Genomic DNA, 22,525 nt, shown 5'->3' with positions numbered 1-22,525 from the left:
GATTTTCTGTTGAATTGAAATACTACTTGAACCATTTTCAGTCAAATCTAAATTTTTGTTTGGATGATAGATGAAGACAGAAGATAGGAGAAATCGGGCTCGCTGAATCTAAAAAGAGTTGTTGTTGGGTTAGCTACTACATATATAGCCTACTAGTGAAATATGAATACTTTTGTGGAAGAGACAAAGTTCGAATTTAACGAAGCCTTTCAAAATATAATTTCCCTTTACTGTCGTCATTGTGTTAAATTTGAAGTTTAATGTTAAACCACACGACGAACTTTATCTACAGATGACCAAAAGATGATAATAAGAAAAAACAATTCGAGAAAATAGGTTTGACCTTTCAAAGTGACTTGACATTCAATACTCGAGTGGTTTCAGAAACAACTTTTTATGATTCTCAGATTCTTAATGAGATGAAGTGCAACAAGTTGTGAATATGGTTCTGAATGGAAGCACGGACCAAAGGCGGTTTAATGGTGTTGCGAGTGAACCACATATTATTCTTCCATTCATGACTCTTGAATAAAGTGAAAAGCATTTCTCCTTTTTAATATTAAAAAATTGTTGAACCGCTTATGGTTTTTAATATATGCTTTGTCTTACATTGGCCGATGAAGCGTTTCTATTACTTTGGCTCCGAATGGAGAAAGCGTATCGGACGGAGCAGATCAAGCCGTTCAAGCGTATCAAACAGAACAAAAACGGATCAAGCGGATCTGGCGGAACAAAAGCGGATCAAGCAAATTTGGCGGTCTAAAATATTTGTGAATAGTAAAAGCGGAGCAAGTGATGCGGTTCAAACAATATTTTTTAGATAAAACATTTATTAAACAATAATTACATAGTATTATAAATTAGAGAAATTGTTAAAAATGACTTTTTTCAATACTCCTTTTCAAAAATGCCCCCTTTGAGAGTCCATTTTTAAGTTTGCCCTCTTTTAATTTTTAATGACCATTTTACCCTTATTTGAAACAAAATTAGGTCCACAAAATACAAAATATTTTTTGGCGGGAAAAGTGATCCGGCAATTTTTCCGCTAAAACACTTGTAAAAACTTGTAAAACCTTTAAAATACCTTGTAAAATTTTTCCCGCCAAAATTTTTTTTTGCGGGAAAAGTGATTCCGCAATTTTTTTGGCGGGAAAGTTTATGGCGGAAAAAATTTACAAGGTATTTTAAAGGTTTTACAGAAAATTAATTTACAAGTGTTTTGTAAGGTTTTAAAATGTATTTTAAAAGGTTTTACAAGGTATTTATAAGGTTTTATAAGGTATTTATAACTTGTAAAACCTTATAAAAAACTTGTAAAACTTTATAACTTGTAAAACCTTATAAAATAGCTTGTAAAATCTTATAATATCTTATAAATACCTTATAAATACGTTGTAAACCCTTTTAAAATACAGTGTAAAACCTTATAAATACCCTATAAAAAACCTTTAAAATACCTTGTAAATTTTTCCCGCCAAAAATTTTCCCACCAAAAATTTAACACCAAAAAAATTGCGAAATCACTTTTTCCGCAAAAAATTTTTTTTGGCGGGAAAAATTTTTACGGGAAAATTTTACAAGGTATTTTAAAGGTTTTACAAGTTTTTACAAAATCAAATTTGTAATTTTGATGTGTGCACATTCTCATGTTTTCCTTATATATTTGTGATATCTTTTATTAAAAAAGGGTAATTTAGTCATTTTGTACATAAAAGGGGTATTTTTAAAAATGGACAGCCAAATGGGGCATTTTTGATAAGGGTTATTGAAAAAGGTGCATTTTTGTGAGTCTCCCAATTAAATTATGTTAAATATGTACTCATGATTATGAACAAAAATTAATTAAGAATCTATAAAAATTTAATTTGCAAATCCATATAATTTATCTTTAGTACTACGCCATCCGTTCCTTTTTAGTTGATGTTTTAGGAAAAAGAAATTTGTTCTAAATTAGATGATGTTTTAAGTTTTTATTGCAATATTAATTAATTTTTTTATTAGTTTTGATATTTATATTTGTAAATTTGTTTTCTACTGACTGGATAGATGATATATGATGTTTTAGTTTAGATATAAATAAAAATTAAATGTTTCCTTAATCGGTGTGCAAAAACTTTAAACATCAAGTAAAAAAGAACGGAATGAGTAGTAATTTGAAAATATCATACATAAATGATACTAGTAAAACTATAAATTATGTGTTTTATAACTGATTACTAACATAATATATGTATAATAGATATTACAAATTATTAGCTAGCATACAAATATTAATGCGATAACTTAAGAACAATGAAAACAGTAAACAATAATATTAAATATCTTGATGTATTTAACGGAATAAATTAATTTTTAATTTTGGTGTACTTATGTCAACAAGAAGAAAAACAATAATTATTATATACAAATAAATCATTAATATAATTAAAAGATGTAACATAAAATTTGGATAGTCCAAACAATATTTATGAATATATTGTAGTCTAGATAAAAAATCGCACAGTTATTTATATGTTTTATTTTTTGGAAAAAAAAAAGAATAAAAAAATAAACTTAAATAAAAGAAAAAGCAAATCTCACACTAATCCACCACTATTTGGGTAAGGACGAACCGTCCCGCTAACTGGAAAAAAAGTATGAGCAAACAAAAAAAAATATTCCTTTTTTTATTTTATATGGTTCAAAAGGAGATGATTTTCTAATTGTTAACTTTTGTCTGTCTCAATGAGAACACAAGTATAAATCATCCTCTTCCTCTAATGAACTGCCTTTGTTCTGTTTTCCCATTCAAGGCCTTTGGCTTCGAATGGAAGAGTGGAGGAGATGCGGTTTAGTGACGGTACGGATGTACCACATAATTATTTTCCATTCATGATAATTTCCATCAAATAGAAACGTTTCTTTCTTTTTAATAATAAACAATTGTTGAACCGCATGTGGTTCATTTTTATGAAGCAAAATTTGAGATCCACTATAAAAAGTGGGAACGCATGAATTACACAGCGGTTATCTGGTTTTATAGTGGTTCTCCTGTTTTCTTTTAATAAATGTCAAAAATATTTAAAAGAAAATGTAACACATATGGTTGAAGTAATACATCACATATCATTTGGATAATAGATTAGGTTTTTGTTATTAGAAAATTACATGTCAAAAAAGATGTAAAATAATTTAATAATTTTTAGGTATAATTTAGGGGCCGGTGCAAAAGAATCATCAAACTCGCTAATTTTTTCAACTTTACCATTTACTTCTAAAAATACAGATTAATCATAAAAATTAAAAAATAATACGCAATATAACTTTTATATGTATATTGTAAACGTTTGCACAGTTACATATATTAGACTTTTAAAATTCTAAAGGTAGAGTTAAACTAGTCGTTGCGAGGATTTCGATTTGACATATTATTAATTAAAATTTTACAAACTTGACGGTAGCGAAATAGGGTTACATTGCGTATTATTTTTGACTTTGTATATGATTAATTTTATTTTTAAGTGAAAAGTAAAGTTGCAAAAATTGGCGAGTTGGAGTTTTTATTTGCACAAACCCTACAATTTACTATAATAATTTTTTGTAGTAATTACTAGGATAGTTTAACAAAGTCAACTCTATCAAAAATTGGTAAATTAAATTACAGAAAAATACATGTTTAAAAAATATAAACTAAATTAAATCATATTGCAAATTTGTTTTCATCTAATTATTTTTAGTATGTATAATCTATGTAAAATATTTTATTCAAAATTAATTTTTTTACAATAAAAATATATTATCTGCACTATGTGATACGCTTTCACCATTCAACACATATTTTGAGGCGTTTGAACTGCTTGATCCGCATTTGTACCACTAGATCTGCTTGATCCGCTTTTGTTCTGCTTGATACGCTTGATCCGCTCCGTCTGATACACTTTCTCCATTCGGAGCCAAAGGCTTTTCAATTGAAGAAAAGTAAGGATCTTGGATTAAATTATTTGTTTCTCCTTCTTCTATCATGATCGTTCTTTGTTTTTCGACATGAGATTAAAAAATGTCTATAGAAAGCTCATTTCGAGAGATATGATATTTTTAAAGTAAGACACAAAAACTAGATAATGTCTTCACAAAAGAGTTTGCATCATAAGGCAGACTCCAAAATAGAACAAGAAGTGAGTTTTCTTTGTTACATGTCCTTCCTCTTGAAAAGAAAAGACTATCACTTATCTTCATATTCGATATGGAATTCTTGACCCGTTACTATTTTTCTTCTTAGATTGAACAATTTTTATTCGTTTTTAAAAATTCAAATCGTGGCAAATGGGAAAATATATTTTTTTAATCATGGATAACTGAATAACTGATATTAAACAAATAAGTGCATCATCACTTATTTTAATATTAAATTACTAATTATTTCGTCTCTTTTTTCATTTGATACAATTAACAAAAAATATAGCATCGTTTAGAAATAACCGTCCCAATTTAGTTTTCGCTTTGTTCCTAAATGATATATTTTTACTATCATTTTAACACATATTAGTTTTCGCTTTGTTCCGAAATGAAATAATTTATTTAACATTAATTTAATTGGATAAAATTGTATGTATCATTGTAATATAGTGTTTTCATTCGTTAAATTAAAATAAAAAAAATTAAAACAAATTAATTAAATTTTTGAATACTTATGTTTTATTCTAAGAATTTTAACTCATCCTATGATGTGTTACTGCAAGCTTATACTTATGGTTTATTCTAAGAATTTTAACGCATGTAGTCATTAGCGAAAATACAAATTTGTTTTGGGAAAAATAGCTTATAGGATTGACTTTTCAACTACTTAATGAGAAGTTAGTATATTTTTATTTCTTAATATTTACTCATTTAAAATTAGTTTGCATGAGGTAAAATTAATTTACGAGATTACGCCATATATAAAAAATATATTTTTAAAAATGTTTGTTTTCCAAATATTTTTGTGGATTTCTGTTTTTTTTAATTAATTATATTTTGTTAATTGTTATTTATTTTTAATATTAACTAAGATATAGATTTGATCTGATATAAATATTATTTTGATATAAAATTGTTATCATTTAAGATGAAGTGTGTAGAATTATAATCGAGTTTAATATGATGAAATAGATTGTTAAACTGTCTAGCAAAATTCAAATAATATCGTTAAAATTTTAGGAGTAAATACCTCTTTGCTTGATAAACTTCTCGTCCGTCAACAAACATGAAGTACGTTTCTCCTCTCATTGATCTTTCGTATTCTGGCTCCGTTCCTTCTTTCAGCGTTTAATCGTTTTTATTTCCTATACGGATCCACAATAGATAGGGATAATTGCTAATCTAGGGATTTAGAGAACACCTTTGGTAGATGACTCGGTATTTGATTTTCTGTATGCTGCATTTATGAAAGCTTAAGGTTTTTTCTATCATATGATCTCTAAACATGAATTGGTTATGCTTATATTCATGATAGCTGATGAATTTGAGATCAAGGTTTTATCTTCTTGTGAATACTTATATGAATTGCTTCTACTTTTTTTTATAATTAATTAATTTATTTTTATTTTCTAAATCTAATGTTGTATCTGGTGATGATGATATGTTACAGTAAGAGAACAAGGGTTATGATGAGAGCTGGGCGCAAGCTCTACAGGCGTCAGATTTATGGGTTGTGTTTTTGACTTGGACATAGAGTTCTACCGTAGAATGGAATGGAAGAAGCCTCGATAGTAAGACATATAAATTTGCTTCATATATCAATTGCTTTTTGTTTTGTTTATATATGTTGTGAAGTTTAGACCAACTTCTACCAAGGCTTGTAATGAATTTTACCTTCGTTTAGAATCAGAACTTGAAAAGAACAGAGCTTTGAGTGTTTAGAATAAATGGAAGAACTTTGCTAACACGAAAAACAGAACACACACGAGATTGTTAACCCAGTTCACACCAACGGTGCTACGTCTGGGCCGGGAAATCTTTCTCGGAATCCACTATAACCTTTGAGATTTACAAAGAGATTTCTCACCCTCACAGCCCTTTACAAAGCTAACTCAGATTCACTCTCTTTCACTATCTGTTTCCCTAAGAACACTCAATACAAGTTTACTCCCAATTGAATGTCTCTGCGTTTCTTAACCCTCTCTCTCTCCAATGCTCAGCTTAAATAGACATAGAGAACTTAACCTAGGTTCCTTCTGGATCCTTCCCGTTGAGTCCTCAAGACGCTCCTTTGCAGCTTCCAGGAAGTTGCCTCTCACATTTGTCTTCTAGCTCCAAATGGGTAGAGCTTATCCTGCGAGTAACTTTACCACAACCAGACAAGAGTTGCTTTAGCCATTCAAACGTTTGCTTTAGTGACCAAGCGCAAACGGCTACTCGAGTCTTATGGTCCTGCGTCTGACGTGTCTCATTGCATTGCTGGCATTACTTCTTCCTCAAGCTTCTTCATATGTTGTGTTCTTCTTTACTAATTCTCAACAAATCTCCACCTAGTAAAGTAAGAACATGAAACAGGGACAGAAGAAGCTATGATACCTTAGAGAGATTGATCTTGACTTGTTATAGTTTAGGATTCCTTTCCCGGTCCTGAGTTTGATTACTCAGCCTTTACACGCAGCGAGTCCAAAGCTGACTTGAACTTGCTGACGGGTACTATCTTGGTGAAGATATCTGCAGGGTTGATCAATGTAGATATCTTCTGAACTTCCACAACTCCATCCGCAATTACTTCACGAATCTTGTGATACTTAATTTATGTCAATGTGCTTCGTTCTGTCATGATGCACATTGTTCTTTGACAAAGCTATGGCACTTTGAGAATCACAAAAGATCTCCACAGTCTTTTGCTCATAGCCAAAATCTTTTAACAACCCCTTAAGCCATATTGCCTCCTTAACAGCTTCACTGAGAGACATATATTCGGCTTCAGTAGTAGAAATAGCCACTACTTTCTGTAAGCATGACCTCCAATTTATGGTGCTTCCACCAAGTGTGAACACCATTCCACTTATTGACCTTCTGTTGTCAATATTTGCAGCATAGTCTGAGTCACAGTATCCTCTAAGTATGAAGTCTGCTCCTTTCTTGTAACATAACTTCATCTTGAGACTTCCCTTAATGTACCTAAGTACCCACTTAACTCCCAACCAATGCTCCTTGATCGGTTTGCTCATGAACCAACTGATAATACCAACAGAATACGCCAAATCTGGTCTTGTTCCGATCATGGAGTACATAATGCTTCCCACGGCATTAGAGTAAGGTACTGACTTCATGTATTCTTCATCTTTGAGCAATTGTTGCTCTGTTGCAGCATGCATTTTTAAGTGAGCACCTAGAGGTGTCAAAACAGACTTGCATTGCTCCATATTGTAGACTTCCAGTACCTTGCTTAAATAATCTCCTTGAGACAAAGTGAGAGTTCCCTTAGCTCTGTCTCTAGAGATCTCCATGCCCAATATCTTCTTTGCAGCTCCAATGTCCTTCATTTCAAATTTCTCACTTAGTTTATGCTTTAACTCCGAGATAACTTTCATATCTCTCGCAACAACTAACATGTCATCGACATATAAGAGTAAGTAGACCTTAGAACCATCCTCCGTTGTCTTGATGTATGCACAATTGTCACGTGGACTTCTTTCAAAACCAATTTCCAGCATGTAACTGTCAAACTTTTGATTCCATCTCCTTGGTGACTGCTTCAGACCATACAAGGTCTTGTTCAGGAGACACACTTGATCAGACTTGAATTGACTTTCAATACCTTCTGGAGCTTCCATGTAAATCTTTTCTTCTAGCTCTCCATGAAGAAATGTGGTTTTGACGTCTAACTGTTCAAGTTCATAGTCCTCTTCTGCAACAATGGCTAGCAGTATCCTTATAGACACATGTTTCACCACATGTGAGAATATATCAGTGTAGTCTACTCCTTCTCTTTGTGCATACCCTTTAGCAACGAGCCTTGCTTTAAATCTTGGCTTTTCAACCCTAGGAATTCCAGGCTTACGCTTGAAAATCCACTTGCAGCCTATGACTCTCTGTCCTGCAGGCTTAGTGACTACAGTCCATGTGTGATTTTTCACCAGAGAATCCATTTCTTCATCCATGCCGCCCTTCCACAATTCCCAATCATCATCTCTTAGAGCTTCTTGATAATTTGCCGGCTCAATGGTGTCTCCATCAAATGTGGTGACTAGGGCTTCCGCATCAAAGTACTCTTCATCATCATCAGTGAACTCACTGTAGTATCCTTCCACATCAAAATGTCTTGGAGCTTTAATCTCCCTCCTTGTTCTGTCTCTGACCAAATGGTAACTTTCTGGTGAATTGTTTACCACTTCCTCATTGATCTCTGTTTCTTCAGGTTGGTGACTTCCTTGAGATGGTGGGTGATCTCCCAGGGATCCTGTTTCTTCCGAGAGATCTCCACCAGAACTCATGTCACCTGTTTCTTCAAGATCAATGTCTAGAGACCCACTTGATATTTCTTCTTGTTCTTGATCAGAGTCTTTATTCATCTGAATTAAATCCTTGTAGACTGCATTTTCTTGAAATGCTACATTTCTGCTGACACTACACTTCTTCTCCTCCATTAACCAGACTTTGTACCCTTTTACTCCTGTAGGATAGCCTAAGAAAACTCCTTTCTTTGCTCTAGGGACCAACTTGCCTTCATCTGCATGAACAAAAGCAACACAGCCAAATCTTTTTAGATAGCTATAGACAGGAGGCTTACCTGACCATTTCTTGTCAGGGATCTCAAAGTTAATTGCAGATGAGGGTGTCTTATTGATGAGGGTTACTGCTGTGCTTGTAGCTTCAGCCCAAAACGTCTTTGGTAAGCCAGAATCACTCAGCATGCTCCTGACTTTCTCCATTATTGTGCGATTCATCCTTTCTGCAACGCCGTTTTGTTGAGGCGTATAGGCACATGTTCTATGTCTGACAATGCCTCTCTCTTTGCAGAACTCACTGAACTGAAGATTGCAAAATTCAAGTCCATTGTCGGTTCTTAGAATTTTAATCTTCCTCTCTGTTTGGTTTTCTACCATGACACACCATTCAGCAAAGGTACCAAAAGCTTCATCCTTGTGCTTGAGAAAATACACCTACACCTTTCTTGAGTAGTCATCTATGAATGAGATGAAGTACTGACATTTTCCCAAGGATAACGGAACCGATGGAGCTCCCCATAAGTCAGAGTGAACGTAGTCTAACTTATCTTCTGTACCATGTGTAGCCATAACAAAACTCAATCTTCTTGCTTTACCATAGATGCAGTCTTCACACATCTCAAATCTTGAGACTTTCTTTCGGTCTAGGTACCCTTTCTTGACCAAAATATCCATATTCTTCTGACTAATATGTCCTAGTCTTATGTGCCATAAGACTGTGTCATCATTCTTTCTTTCATCATTCAACAAATGACCATTCTCTGGTCTACCCTGAAGTAAGTAAAGCTTTTCATGCCTGTTACCAACAAATAGAGTCCTATTTCCTTCCTTAATTACTAAGACTCTATTATTAGACTCAAAACTGCATCCTTGTTCCTCCAAGGTTCCCATAGAAAGTAAATTACGATCCATGTCAGGAATGTACCTTACATGAGTGAGCACCACAGTTGAGCCATCTCTGTTTCTGATCCTGACATTTCCAATGCCTTTGACTTTTGAGGTAGTCTTGTTTCCCATCCTTACAGAGCCTACTGCTTCATCACTCAGATACTCAAACCATTCCTTCTTGTGAGTCATGTGGTAACTACATCCAGTGTCCATGATCTACTCATTCTCAAGATTTACATCTGTTGAATGGAGTGCTTCTAACACATAATGTGCTACTGCATCCGATGAACTTCCCTTTACCGTTGCAGCCTCTCCTTTGCTACTACTGGCTTGGTCTTTCCCTTTGACTTGTGATTTTTCCTTGTTAGGGCATGAGGTCTTGAAATGACCTTCCTCTCCACAAATCCAACAACACTTTTTTTTCTCTTTAGATCTTGATCTTGATCGGTTGTTCCTGTTGCCTTTTTCTCTCCGCTCTGGTCTGCCTCTTGTCTCATTTTTCTCCTTGACATACAGACCCTCTGCTTGTCCCCGTATACTCTTCTTGTTTGAGCCGAGCTCCAGCTCCTTTGAGTATATAGCTGCTACAACTTCATCAACAGACAATGTTGCTCTTCCTGAGGTATACTCCAGAGTATCTTTCAGTTGATCAAACTGCTTTGGTAATGACATCAGTAGCAGGATGGCTTGATCTTCATCAGAGATTAACACGTTTGTGTTTTCAAGATCAGCAATAAGACGCAAGAACTCGTCTATGTTTCCTTCAACAGATAAGTTCTCCTGCATCTTGAAGCTATATAACTTTTGTTTAAGATAAATGCGGTTTGGAAGAGCCTTGGACATGTACAGTTTGTCTAAGGCATTCAACATAGAAGCTGCAGTCTTCTCTTTCTTGATCTTCCTCAACACCTGATCTCAGACGCTTAAAACAATGGTGCTCCTTGCTTTCTGTCTCTTTTCCTCCATCAGATCTTCTTTCTCTCCTTTTTCTGGTTCTTTCCCTTCCTCTTCTAACTCCTTTGGATCTGAGACCACCTGTGTTTCCCTGAGATCTACTGTTAGACCCAATAGATCCATGTGAGCCATGAGCTTCTCCTTCCATAGTGTGTAGTCTCCACGTCCATCGAACTTCTCAATTTTAACCTTTGTCGACGACATGGCTTCTTTGTTTTGTAAGATCCTTACAGAACCGCCAATACAAAGAACCAACGCTCTGATACCACTTTGTGAAGTTTAGACCAACTTCTACCAAGGCTTGTAATGAATTTTACCTTCGTTTAGAATCAGAACTTGAAAAGAACAGAGCTTTGAGTGTTTAGAATAAATGGAAGAACTTTGCTAACACGAAAAACAGAGCACACACACGAGATTGTTAACCCAGTTCACACCAACGGTGCTACGTCTGGGCCGGGAAATCTTTCCCAGAATCCACTATAACCTTTGAGATTTACAAAGAGATTTCTCACCCTCACAGCCCTTTACAAAGCTAACTCAGATTCACTCTCTTTCACTCTCTGTTTCGCCAAGAACACTCAATACAAGTTTACTCCCATTTGAATGTCTCTGCGTTTCTTAACCCTCTCTCTCTCTCTCTCTCCAATGCTCAGCTTAAATAGACATAGAGAACTTAACCTAGGTGATTGCTCGAGTAATTACCCGATACACTTAACCGCAAGGTAGTATATACGGGGTCGATCCACAAGAACCAATGGTACACTAAAGACTTCCGAGACTCGTTCTGAGCTAAAGCGGAAAGATTTGTTTTGTTTGGGTTTTCAGAGTTATAAGTAAAAATGCAAGTAATTTAAACGATTAAACTTATGAATTAAAGACATTGGGCATTAGGGTATTTCAGAGATCAACGAATAATGGAAACATGAGACAAGGAATTCAATGATTAAGCACCGTTGTTGAACATGAACACATTTAGACTAATTCTCTTTCAAGACATTAATCACTAAATTTGACTACTCGATTACTAAACTTTCGCATGTAATTTCCTAGTCAAATTCGCATTATCAAACAAGTTCATTAAGTTCACAATGCGTCCTAACGTCAACTTTCGTTGGCTAGAAATACATTGCTCAATTCACATTCTTTCAGGCATTCTATCGAACACTTTTGATGCATAGAAAAACCTAGAATCTACAACAGGGTGATCAATTCTATTATAGCATTAAGAACATGTGAATCAAAAAACCTATAGAATGAGAATTCCAAACAACAATCAATCCATCAATCCATTGAATCCCCTAATTAGAACCCTAAAACCCAATAGGAGAACTACTCACACATAGAAAAAGAGATAACAAAAATCAATGAAGAAAACATGATGAAATTGTAGAAATAACAAGATAGGGTTTAGAAATCTTCTCCAAGTGTCAAGAGGATGAATTCCTTTGCCCAAAATTGTTTACAAACCAAAGAACAAAGTTTAGAACTGAAAAATATCAAGGATAATGTCTCAAAAGTCGGGCTTAGGGTTTTAAAACAATAGGAGACGAGCCGGGTCGGATCTGGAGTGACTCGGGTCAAATCTGGGCCAAAAATACGTCTGGGGAAGGGATCGATCGATCCAAAGGAGGATCGATCGATCCAGCAGTGTCTGGAACGTTTCTCATCCGTCAGGGAAGTGGATCGATCGATCCACCAAGGGATCGATCGATCTGGAGCTTCTGGTCTTCAGCTCTGCAACTGCTTCAAATGCTCGCCAGAATGACCTGTCTTCACTAATTCGGGTATAACTATTGAATGCACCGTTAGATTTCCTTCAAATCACATGGAACCTCAAGCTAACATCTGCATATAGCTTTTGTCAAAATTTCAGAAAGATCTAACGGTGGTAAGTCTTCCATCGGAGGCCAAACGTTTGATACTTCTAACCGACACTGCATCTCCAAATGTGTGTTTTTATCCCAAAACATCTCGTTTTCCTCCAAAGCAACCTAAAACCTGTAAAGAATCGATAAAGGACTAAAAGACTCTAAAAAACAAACTTTGACTCTATAAAATATATGATCTAGGAAAAAAAACAAAGACTCAAAACCGATAAAAACACAACATATCAACTCCCCCCGACTTAGATCTTTGCTTGTCCTCAAGGAAAGCAGAAATCCTTATCAAGAGAAGAGGTTTGAAAACACAAGAACTCACATTTTCTTTGGGATCATGCTCTTATCAATTGCCTGCAAACCACTATCACAAAACTCATGAAACCGTACTAGACTGTACTTCGCCATAACCATAGCAACAAAATTAAGTCCCGAGATCTAAAAGAACTTTCAGAGTCAGATAACTTAACTTTTTAACATTCATTAGCAGCGGCGTGTACTCTCACAAAGGGGGTATCAAACACGTTATGGGCTTGGTAAAAAAAAGGCTAATATTCGGTGGCTCAAGTGTTTCTGGTTCTCAAACAGTGTAAAACGGATGCATGTCATTATGCGAAATCACAGTGAGACACAGACCAACTAGGAGGTACATAGCTTCCCTTAAGCTCGGATCAAATCAACCAACACACTACCTCAATCAAATCAATGCGTACCCTTGATGCTTATCAACGTAACTAATATCAACTCGACATTTTCGGTTCCATTCATTCTCCTTTCCCATTATTCTTTTCATTTCCGTTTTTTTCTTTCTTTCTTTTTTCTTTTTTTTTTTTTTTTTTTTTTTGAACGGGGGAGTGGAACCGGTGTCTCACATAATCTGCATCAAGAAAAACCGCAAGCGATAACAACATATCCCATGAATACAACCTCTAAACCATAGTGGATCAATCTCATCATATATCAGCAACCAGTAAACTACAACTCACTATCCTAACAGAAGGAAAGCTATGTCGGTCCGTATACTCCGTAGTTTTCGCACATGGATGTATATCATGATGATCATATAAGAATGCATGAGGTTTCAAACAATGGGTGGGGAAACAGGTGTGGTACTAGACTAAAAATGAGTCTAGCCATTCAGAGTTAGCAAAGAGTGGTAAAAATGATGCAAACAAAACTCTGAATGTATGATCCATTACATGATTCTCAAGCCCCTAAGTGAGATAAATTAAGTCCAGATTAAGTTCAAGTATATAAGATAAAGCTCAATTCATCCGAATTTCAAAGAGATAGGGACTACTATAGAGTGATCTAGTCATGGATTTTCCTGAACTTCCAAGTTATCGAATAATGCTAAAATGGTCTCAAGGCAATGAAATCAAGCTAGGTGCAATTCCCCAAGAAAAGATCATATTCTCAAACAGATTTTGACTCAATAAAAGACACAATTTTTGACTCGATAAAAACGAACTGACTGACTCAAACGAAAACATCAAAAGAAACAACCAAAGCAAACTCGATTAGTAGACAAATGACAACCTCCCCCCGACTTGCTTCACACCGACTCGGTGTGAAAATAATTCGAAGAAATGATGCCATACACACTCAAAAGAAAAAAAAATGAAAATGCGAAAAAGAAAAAGAGAAAACTTACTTGGGATACATTATGGGTTGCCTCCCACCAAGCGCTTGTTTTAGGTCGTCAGCTTGACCGCTCAACACAAAATATTAATCATAAGAATCAAAAGGTTGTGCCAGTGGACCTTTTGTCCTTCTCCTGTTAGTGAAAGAAATGAGATGTGCCAAGTAACACACAATTATCCATGGTAAAGAGATAAAATTCATATCAAGAAAAATTACTACAAATGTAGCATATACTTTGAAATATTCCTTGATGGTTGAATGCTCATGAGGATCAAATGCATTTGGAGGAAAAATGAAGTCAATTTCCTGGTTACATGAGGTTTGAACAAAATAATCAACTTCATCCCCATTAATCTCATATAGCACAATATCTACATCCATATAATCAACCTCAAGATCTTCATTCACATGCAAAATCTTATCAATATCAAGCACAACTCCTAGGAAAGATTCATCAAGAAGAGATCTAGATATTTCAGGCATTGAAAACTTAAACTCGAGATCATGAACATTCAAAGCACAATGATATTCAATATTAAAACATATATCATGGTAATCCCTAGCAAGTTTTGCTGCTCTTAAAGCATCTAGTTGTTGCGACTCACATATCAAATCATAACATTCATCAATGATCATGGGAGTATGCAAACTAGAAGTCACATCTTCAATGCATGGTATCTGAATATCCTCAACATCATAAATTTCAAGGGTTGAATTGCATGTACCTTCTAGTTCGCTTGGTGGAACCCAATATATTACCTTTTCAAGAGCATGGGCTTCTTGTTCTTCATAGAATGTGATTTCTCTTCCTTCACAGGATGCTCGGTGTGATAAGAGGTTCAACCGGATCAAAATCGCTAAATCACTCCTTACCAATGTCGGATGTTCGTTGTGAAGTTCATCCAACTTCACTTTTTGTTCCGGTGTAAGAACACTCTCATCAAATGGTGGCTCCACATATGGCTCATCCTCTTCTTCTTGTAGCCAATCATTATATTCCATAGCCAACACCTAAAAGAAAAACGAGTGTGATAGTTAGTAATAAAAAAAAAAAATGCTTTAGACTAAAAACTAATCCTAAATCCTTAGGTAACGCAATTGGTCCCCGGCAACGGCGCCAACTTGATTACTCGAGCAATCAAGTTGGCGCCGTTGCCGGGGAAGTGGATCGATCGATCCACCAAGGGATCGATCGATCTGGAGCTTCTGGTCTTCAGCTCTGCAACTGCTTCAAATGCTCGCCAGAATGACCTGTCTTCACTAATTCGGGTATAACTATTGAATGCACCGTTAGATTTCCTTCAAATCACATGGAACCTCAAGCTAACATCTGCATATAGCTTTTGTCAAAATTTCAGAAAGATCTAACGGTGGTAAGTCTTCCATCGGAGGCCAAACGTTTGATACTTCTAACCGACACTGCATCTCCAAATGTGTGTTTTTATCCCAAAACATCTCGTTTTCCTCCAAAGCAACCTAAAACCTGTAAAGAATCGATAAAGGACTAAAAGACTCTAAAAAACAAACTTTGACTCTATAAAATATATGATCTAGGAAAAAAAACAAAGACTCAAAACCGATAAAAACACAACATATCACTAGGTTCCTTCTGGATCCTTCCCGTTGAGTCCTCAAGACGCTCCTTTGCAGCTTCCAGGAAGTTGCCTCTCACATTTGTCTTCTAGCTCCAAATGGGTAGAGCTTATCCTGCGAGTAACTTTACCACAACCAGACAAGAGTTGCTTTAGCCATTCAAACGTTTGCTTTAGTGACCAAGCGCAAACGGCTACTTGAGTCTTGTGGTCCTGCGTCTGACGTGTCTCATTGCATTGCTGGCATTACTTCTTCCTCAAGCTTCTTCATATGTTGTGTTCTTCTTTACTAATTCTCAACATATATTGTAGTAGACATTGTTGTTGATGAGTCTCTGTCTGTGTTTGATTATGCTGGAGTTATTCGTGGGCTCTGTTTCACTGTTATAAACCACCTCGACCACGTAAATGGAAGATTCCAAAACCGTAAGGCTATCAAAAATTCAAAATTAATATATTCTTCAACTTCTTTTTTCTTTTTCTTAAATATAAATATTGTAGAATTGGTGTTGATGAGTCTCTGTGGTTGATTATGCAGGTTTACTGGTTGTAAGAAGCCTTGTGTTTTCTGTGAGTCTGTAGGATTTCAGGGAGGAAATAAATCCAAGAAGCCTAAAACGTAAGTCTATGCAAAGACTATATAAATTTGATTTGTAGACATTGGTGTTGATGAGTCTCTTTGTTTGATTATGCAGCCGTAAGGCTGCTAAGCAGCCTAACTCAGCTATCTCTAAGGCTGCTAGAGTGCAGCAAGGAAATGAATTGAAGAAGCCGAAAATGTAAGGAACATAGAAATTTGCTTCTTTATATGGTAGATATATTGGTGTTGATGAGTCTCTATGTTTGATTATGCAGAGGTATTAGTTTCTAAATGCTTTCATCATCGGGACAGAAAAATATCTTTGTAAGAGCTATAGTTTGAAAGCATATTTTAGTTTGAACGCATGCTTTGTATTTTACGGTTTTATTCAGCCGTGGGAAGATTGTAATTTTCAAATGATGCCCAGTTAAGGGAAACAAGATGAATATACAAAAATAGTTTGTACGCATAGTGAAAAAGAAGTCAGTGGAGAAATACTCACCAATGCCATATTTGGCCACTCTCATAAAGTGTTTCGTTCGAGCTCTATACGGACTTCCTATGGTGCACCCTGACAGCACATTGGTCGTTACAATAAGTGGTAGAGGGATCGTGATCGAAATCGTTTTCCTTATCATATTTTTCTTGTTTTGTAGCCGCCAAAAACGTTTGGTAATATCAGCTGTTTTAGCGGTTGAAGTCGTGTTTGTGGCTATCCTCGCTGTTTTGGTCTTAACTCTTGAACAAAGTACCGAGCGACGAACAGTGAGCGTTGGGATTGTATGTTGCATTTTCAACTCGATGATGTATGCTTCTCCATTGTCTGTCATGAAAATGGTAATAAAAACAAAAAGTTTGGAGTTCATGCCGCTTTTGTTATCAGTTGCTGGTTTTCTAAATGCAGGTGTTTGGACAATTTATGGTCTTGTGCCTTAAGATCCATTCATGGTTATACCAAATGGAATTGGGTGTGTGTTTGGATTGGCTCAATTAATATTGTACGTTACCTATTGTAAATCCACGAAAAAGATAATGGCAGAAAGGGGGCAGCTACGCGGTGTCGGGTTATCGAGTGCGATCGCTCACGCCGAAGCTGAGAATATCGCGCACAACGAGTTAATGGCGTTTGATTTGGACTTCTCATGTTATTCACTGTCCGATTATCATACTTTCTTTTTTTCTTTTATTTAGCACTTCTTTTTCTATTTAGACATCATCTAGGACTTTAATATATGCGAATAAGATGAAAAGTTCGTTTTTTTTTCTCTCTAAATATTACATCTACGAAAAAGTGTAAAATTTAATTTGTATATTTACATTGTAAATAAATCAAGCTAGCATATCGTTATTTAGTTTCCGATTTTCTTTTTAGAATATGAAAACTTCTATTAAAAAGGGAATTGTTAAAACGAATTTAAATTTAGATAAAGAAACCACATTATACGTTTCCATCATTTCTTTCTTCAGCATCATACATAATGTAGATTTAAATCTAAATGGTGACACAACCACGATGCAGAGTCTTCTTCATCTACTCACTCACACAAATTATGTATTTGGGCCTCAAACCGACACTTCGGTGAATCTACTACACGTCTCTGCGTCTCTATATGTCCAATTCAACGAAAAAGAGTCACTCAACATGTTCTTACTAGTCCAGGGCCACATACCGGTGATACTACCAATATAAAATTATGCCCCTACCCAAGTATGTGCGGCTATATCCCAAATCACCTCACTCACCAGCAAAACTAATCAACCTTCCACTACATTCAGGAAGTAGTTAACCAATCTAACCCTTCCAACGACCAACTTGCTCATGCCGAAACTTACCACATCCATTACTGATCACCGTCATCCAACTACTACCTATAGGCAAGACATAAAACACCTAGATTGTCGCAAAGCTGATAGGTGTAATGTTGGATGCTTTAGTTAGCAATGATACATTTGGAGCTTGTTCCAGATCTATCAACAAAATATCTTGTGGTGCAAGTAAGTTTTTAAATTCAAGTTTACCTAATTGTTATCTTGACATGGTACAAAAGAGAGAAACTCAGATGATAAACATGCAAAGTGGTAGTATGCAAAGGTTTTTTTTTGTTCTTAATCTAGAATCCAAGTTACCTTGGATCCGAGTTGTGATATTGGATTGCCCTATTGTACCTTCTAATGGTTCGGCCATGTCTAAAATCCTGCATGTGCAATATCAAGAAAGTACTCATGAAACTATTTCTTAGAAAATAGAAGATGAAAACAGAATATCATGAAAGAAACATTACCTTGCTCTCCAACACAAGAGACATGGAGATGATATCCAGGAAAAGATTAATAAGGTCAAAGGAAATCAAAAACAATCAATTGGATGATAAGTTCACGAACGAACCTGTAAAAAAGATAAGGAATCTAATACATTAGGAGCCTATATCTCCAGTGAAATCTTACATATGCAGCCAAACTCTAGCTCGATGTTAGAAATTTTAAATCTTCAACATGGTCTACAAAGGCGCGAACTCTATAACTCCCAAACGCTTCAATTCCTTGTATTTCAACTCTGTGAAGAGTGTAGCTATCAAGATTATAGTAGAAAACATAAAACGGGTTAGATGTATACTCCATCGACAAAACAATTTCACCCGTAGAAGTCACTCCAGCAACAGAAACTGAGGCATTAACATTTCGATTCTCCCACAATTCCGGCAAATTGTAGACACGTTTCGAGAATTCCGCTTTCTTGACATCCTCTAAAACCCATAAAGTCAACTCAAGGTTAAGCCTTCCATCAACATTAGGACGCCACTCACTCTGATTCCACCTAGTTTACCTTTGAAATTAACCAAAACACTAGGCCTTGACCAAAGTGTAACACCATTAACTTCCGGAATCAAACTGAATTTCTTCTCAGACCTAAAATCAAAGCAAGCTATCACCACAACGGAACCTACTACTCGGCGACCTATATAATACAAAACACCATTGATACATATCCCCTCAGATAAAGGATAATGGTGCAATATCCCTTTTCACAACCTCCACTGGCTACGACGTCTTTATCACGGCTCATGACCATTACCTTCAATTGTTTAAGAATCGGATCATACCCGAAAAAGTTATGCACAAATTCCTTCGTCTTTTTCGCTTTTGGTAAACTAACTTGTTGTCCTGTGCTAGGTTTACATATCACAGGTAATCTATCAACTGATTTTGGTGAATTAGGGCAATAGATCAATCCAGAGACTGCACAACAATTTTGTAAGCACCAATCTGCAGGGAAACTTATATTAAACTCAGCGGTTAATACAAGAGATGAATCTTCAGGATTCTGAAACTGAGGAGATGAGCAGAAGATTAAGTCACCGGATTTTTCAAGGGAGACTAAGAGACGTGGTCGAGTGGATGATCTGGTTAGGAACAACTCGGTGAAATATTGATGGCGAAGTATTGACGCCCAGAATTTGGAGGAGCGACGAAACCTTGAAATCGATTTCGCTGACGTTCTCGAGAGTATCTCGAGGATGAGATCAGTTGAGTCGATCGTGGTAGGTACTTCTCTCTTCATCGAGATTTTGTATTTTGCGTGGAGAGATTGGCATTTTTATAGGAAGGAAAAGAGGAGTTCAAACTGAATTAGGAAAATCATATAACAATTTCGATTTAGGAAAACAATTGGGCCATAACTAAATCAAAAACAAGAATCGTAAACTTTTGTTTTTTTTTTTTTAACGTCTAGATTTATTATTTATTGCAAATTATGAGAACTGTTACATAGACGATTCTACAACGGAAAATTCCTTCCGACCCTTATTAGATCCACGACAGACGACACTTCCTTCTTCATGCTTTTGACGGACACCTTCAATGATCCACGACCTGACGACACTTCTCTCTCTGCGTAGAATCCTGGCGAACGGCTATAATTGTACTTCGCTGGAGATCTCATGCACACTTGCCTCATTTAATCTGCAAATTTAAATAAATCGCAATATCTGGGACTCGAACCCCAGACTTCTTGGTGTAGAAGCATTAATTAACCCTTGGTCAACCAATGGGCCGAAGGGGCTTCCACAATCGTAAACTTTTGTTGTGTTTACTTTTTCAACTAATTGTATGACAAAATATTTCCCAAATAATTGGTTCTTAACTTAAAAAGGATTTAAAATTTTCATTTTATTTGTATTTCACTAGAGAGTTGTCTTCCTCAACAAAAGAACGTTTTTTTATGTAGAAAAGATCAGCGTTGCTGAAGTTAATTCCGGTGGTATTGCCACCGCAATTCAGAACCATGGAAAGGTGTCTCTTACCCGTAATACTTTGGGCGCGTTGGTTATACTGTTCGTGCTAATTTCTTAAATGATACATGATTGATGAACATTTAGAAACAAAACTTTAATATGTCTAGTTTTGGATAACCTCAATTATTCTGAATCATTGTGGTTAAATTTAAGGGTAAGTGATTTGATATTTCATTCTAAATCCTTCTGTGGTTGTATATAGGGATTTGTATATATGACTTCAGGATATTGGTTAAGCAATTAAGCAGTAGCAATGTAAACTGTGAAATTGGTTATATGGTAACTTAAGGGGGAATGATATGGTTTAGAAACAGAGTAAATAAGAATAAGTTGTTACATTTCCGGTATTATCTAGCAATTTCGTGAAAATGAAAGTCAAAATATAAAAAATTAGTTTACTCCCAATTAACGTGTAACAAAAAATGCTAAGCCAACAGACTGATAAAAGCTCACATGAAACCTGTAAATGAGAAGTGTTCACTCAGAGGAAAAATAGTTAAGACTCTATGTTATAAATATTATGAAGACAACAACTTCAGCCATGACTCTGACTTTGATAAAAACTTAATTTCCTAAAAACTTTTTTGATAACTTGATTCTTACAGAGAGAGAACATAACTTGTCTAAAACAAAGAGCTTGTTTAGCTGACTTGGTGAGGAAGGTAAGTAATTGGGTTTTGACATCTGTAAACTCAGACCATCAAATCTGTTAACACATCTCAAGCGTGCGATGATCTTCTTCCAGGTAAGCAGCGTATGTTGTCGTCTTAATATCGAACTTAAGATCCTCTACATGGTCTACAAAGGCGTCAACTAGGAAACTAGTCTTAAACGCTTCACCCTTAGCTCCAAAACTTTGGATTTCAACATTTTGGAAAGTGTTCCTTTTGGGATTAAAGTAGAAAACATATAACGGTTTAGATGTATTATGGTTCACCAAAACAATTTCACCTGAAGCAGTCACCCCAACAACGGAAAGATTGTAGTTAACCTTAAAGACTTTATTCTCATCCCTCAAAGTGTAGGCATATGACGTCCATTCCTCTTTCTCGACATCCTCTAGAACCCACATACGTAACTCAAGGGGAAATCCACCACCATAAGCATACTTCAAATTAACCCCACATAATTTACCCTTATAGTTTATCAGTTCATAAAGACGGCAATCCAAACGATATTCTAATTCAATGAGCTTGAATTTCTCAGATCTAACATCAAAGCAAACTAACGCATAATACTTTCTTTCAGAATGAGCTAAGTAATACAAAACCCCATTGATGCATATCCTTTCCCACAAAGGCTCATGGGTAAAAGGACACTGAATCTTCCTCCACCTCAATTTCCCAGTTCCTAGTGTCAAAATATAATGATCTATATCACTAGAAGCGATAGATTTACTAGTATTCAGGAACAATACCTTGAATTCGTTGTCTATCGGATCAAACCCTAAATAGCTAACAGAATTTCTGTACGTTCTCCTTTCAGGTAGAGGTAAGATCGCATACTGTCCTGTGCTAGGGTTACATATCACACGTACTGCATCATTATCCATATTATGAAAATAGATCAAACCAGAAGCATAGGTACAATTGTATGGGCTTATGTCTTTAGAGAACTTCATATGACAATCGGCTACTACAAGGGACGACTTCTCATCTAGATTCTGAGGCTGAGGTAACGAGAAGAAAAGCCAGTCGCTATCTTGTTTGCCCACAAATAAGAGACGTGGGCGAGATGAGGACTTGTTCAAGAACAACTCTGTGAAATATGATTGGCTAAGCATGGACTTCCATAGTTTCGACACGCAGCCAAACCTCTGGATTGACTTTGCAGGCAATCTCGAGAGTATCTCAAGAATGAGATCAATAGGGATAGAATCTGAGTTTTCTCCTCTTATCATGATCGATTGTATTAGCTCTGGTCGGACGGAGGAAGATTTATGAATAAAAATCGCAGAGAAAAGTCTCTTAAAGTTCGACCTAATTTAATTATATTATATACTAGGATTTAACCCGTGGTACACCACGGG

General features: G+C 35.7%; 2 protein-coding genes and 1 pseudogene across 2 annotated transcripts; 1 reads left to right on the top strand and 2 right to left on the bottom strand.

The window, feature by feature from the left end:
- The first annotated feature begins 16,568 nt into the window (after positions 1 to 16,568).
- Positions 16,569 to 17,395, top strand: LOC9326998 (annotated as a pseudogene).
- Positions 17,396 to 18,664: 1,269 nt separating this feature from the next.
- Positions 18,665 to 19,763, bottom strand: LOC9326997 (F-box protein DOR). Its single transcript, XM_021010436.1, has 3 exons — positions 19,235 to 19,763; positions 19,029 to 19,160; positions 18,665 to 18,948 (listed from the first exon to the last, which is right to left on the bottom strand). The coding sequence occupies exons 1-3, from the start codon at positions 19,761 to 19,763 to the stop codon at positions 18,665 to 18,667; spliced, it is 945 nt and encodes a 314-aa protein (XP_020866095.1).
- A 1,218-nt stretch (positions 19,764 to 20,981) lies between these two features.
- LOC9326996 (F-box protein At1g31080) lies at positions 20,982 to 22,443 on the bottom strand. Its single transcript, XM_002890888.2, has one exon. It carries the CDS (start codon positions 22,394 to 22,396, stop codon positions 21,206 to 21,208), a length of 1,191 nt encoding a protein of 396 aa, XP_002890934.2. The 5' UTR covers positions 22,397 to 22,443; the 3' UTR covers positions 20,982 to 21,205.
- Positions 22,444 to 22,525: the final 82 nt, after the last annotated feature.

This window comes from Arabidopsis lyrata (genome assembly GCF_000004255.2).
Source record: "Arabidopsis lyrata subsp. lyrata unplaced genomic scaffold ARALYscaffold_1, whole genome shotgun sequence".
NCBI lineage: Eukaryota > Viridiplantae > Streptophyta > Magnoliopsida > Brassicales > Brassicaceae > Arabidopsis > Arabidopsis lyrata.
Note: the sequence above shows the minus strand (reverse complement) of the source record. Positions and strands in the feature narration are given on the sequence as shown.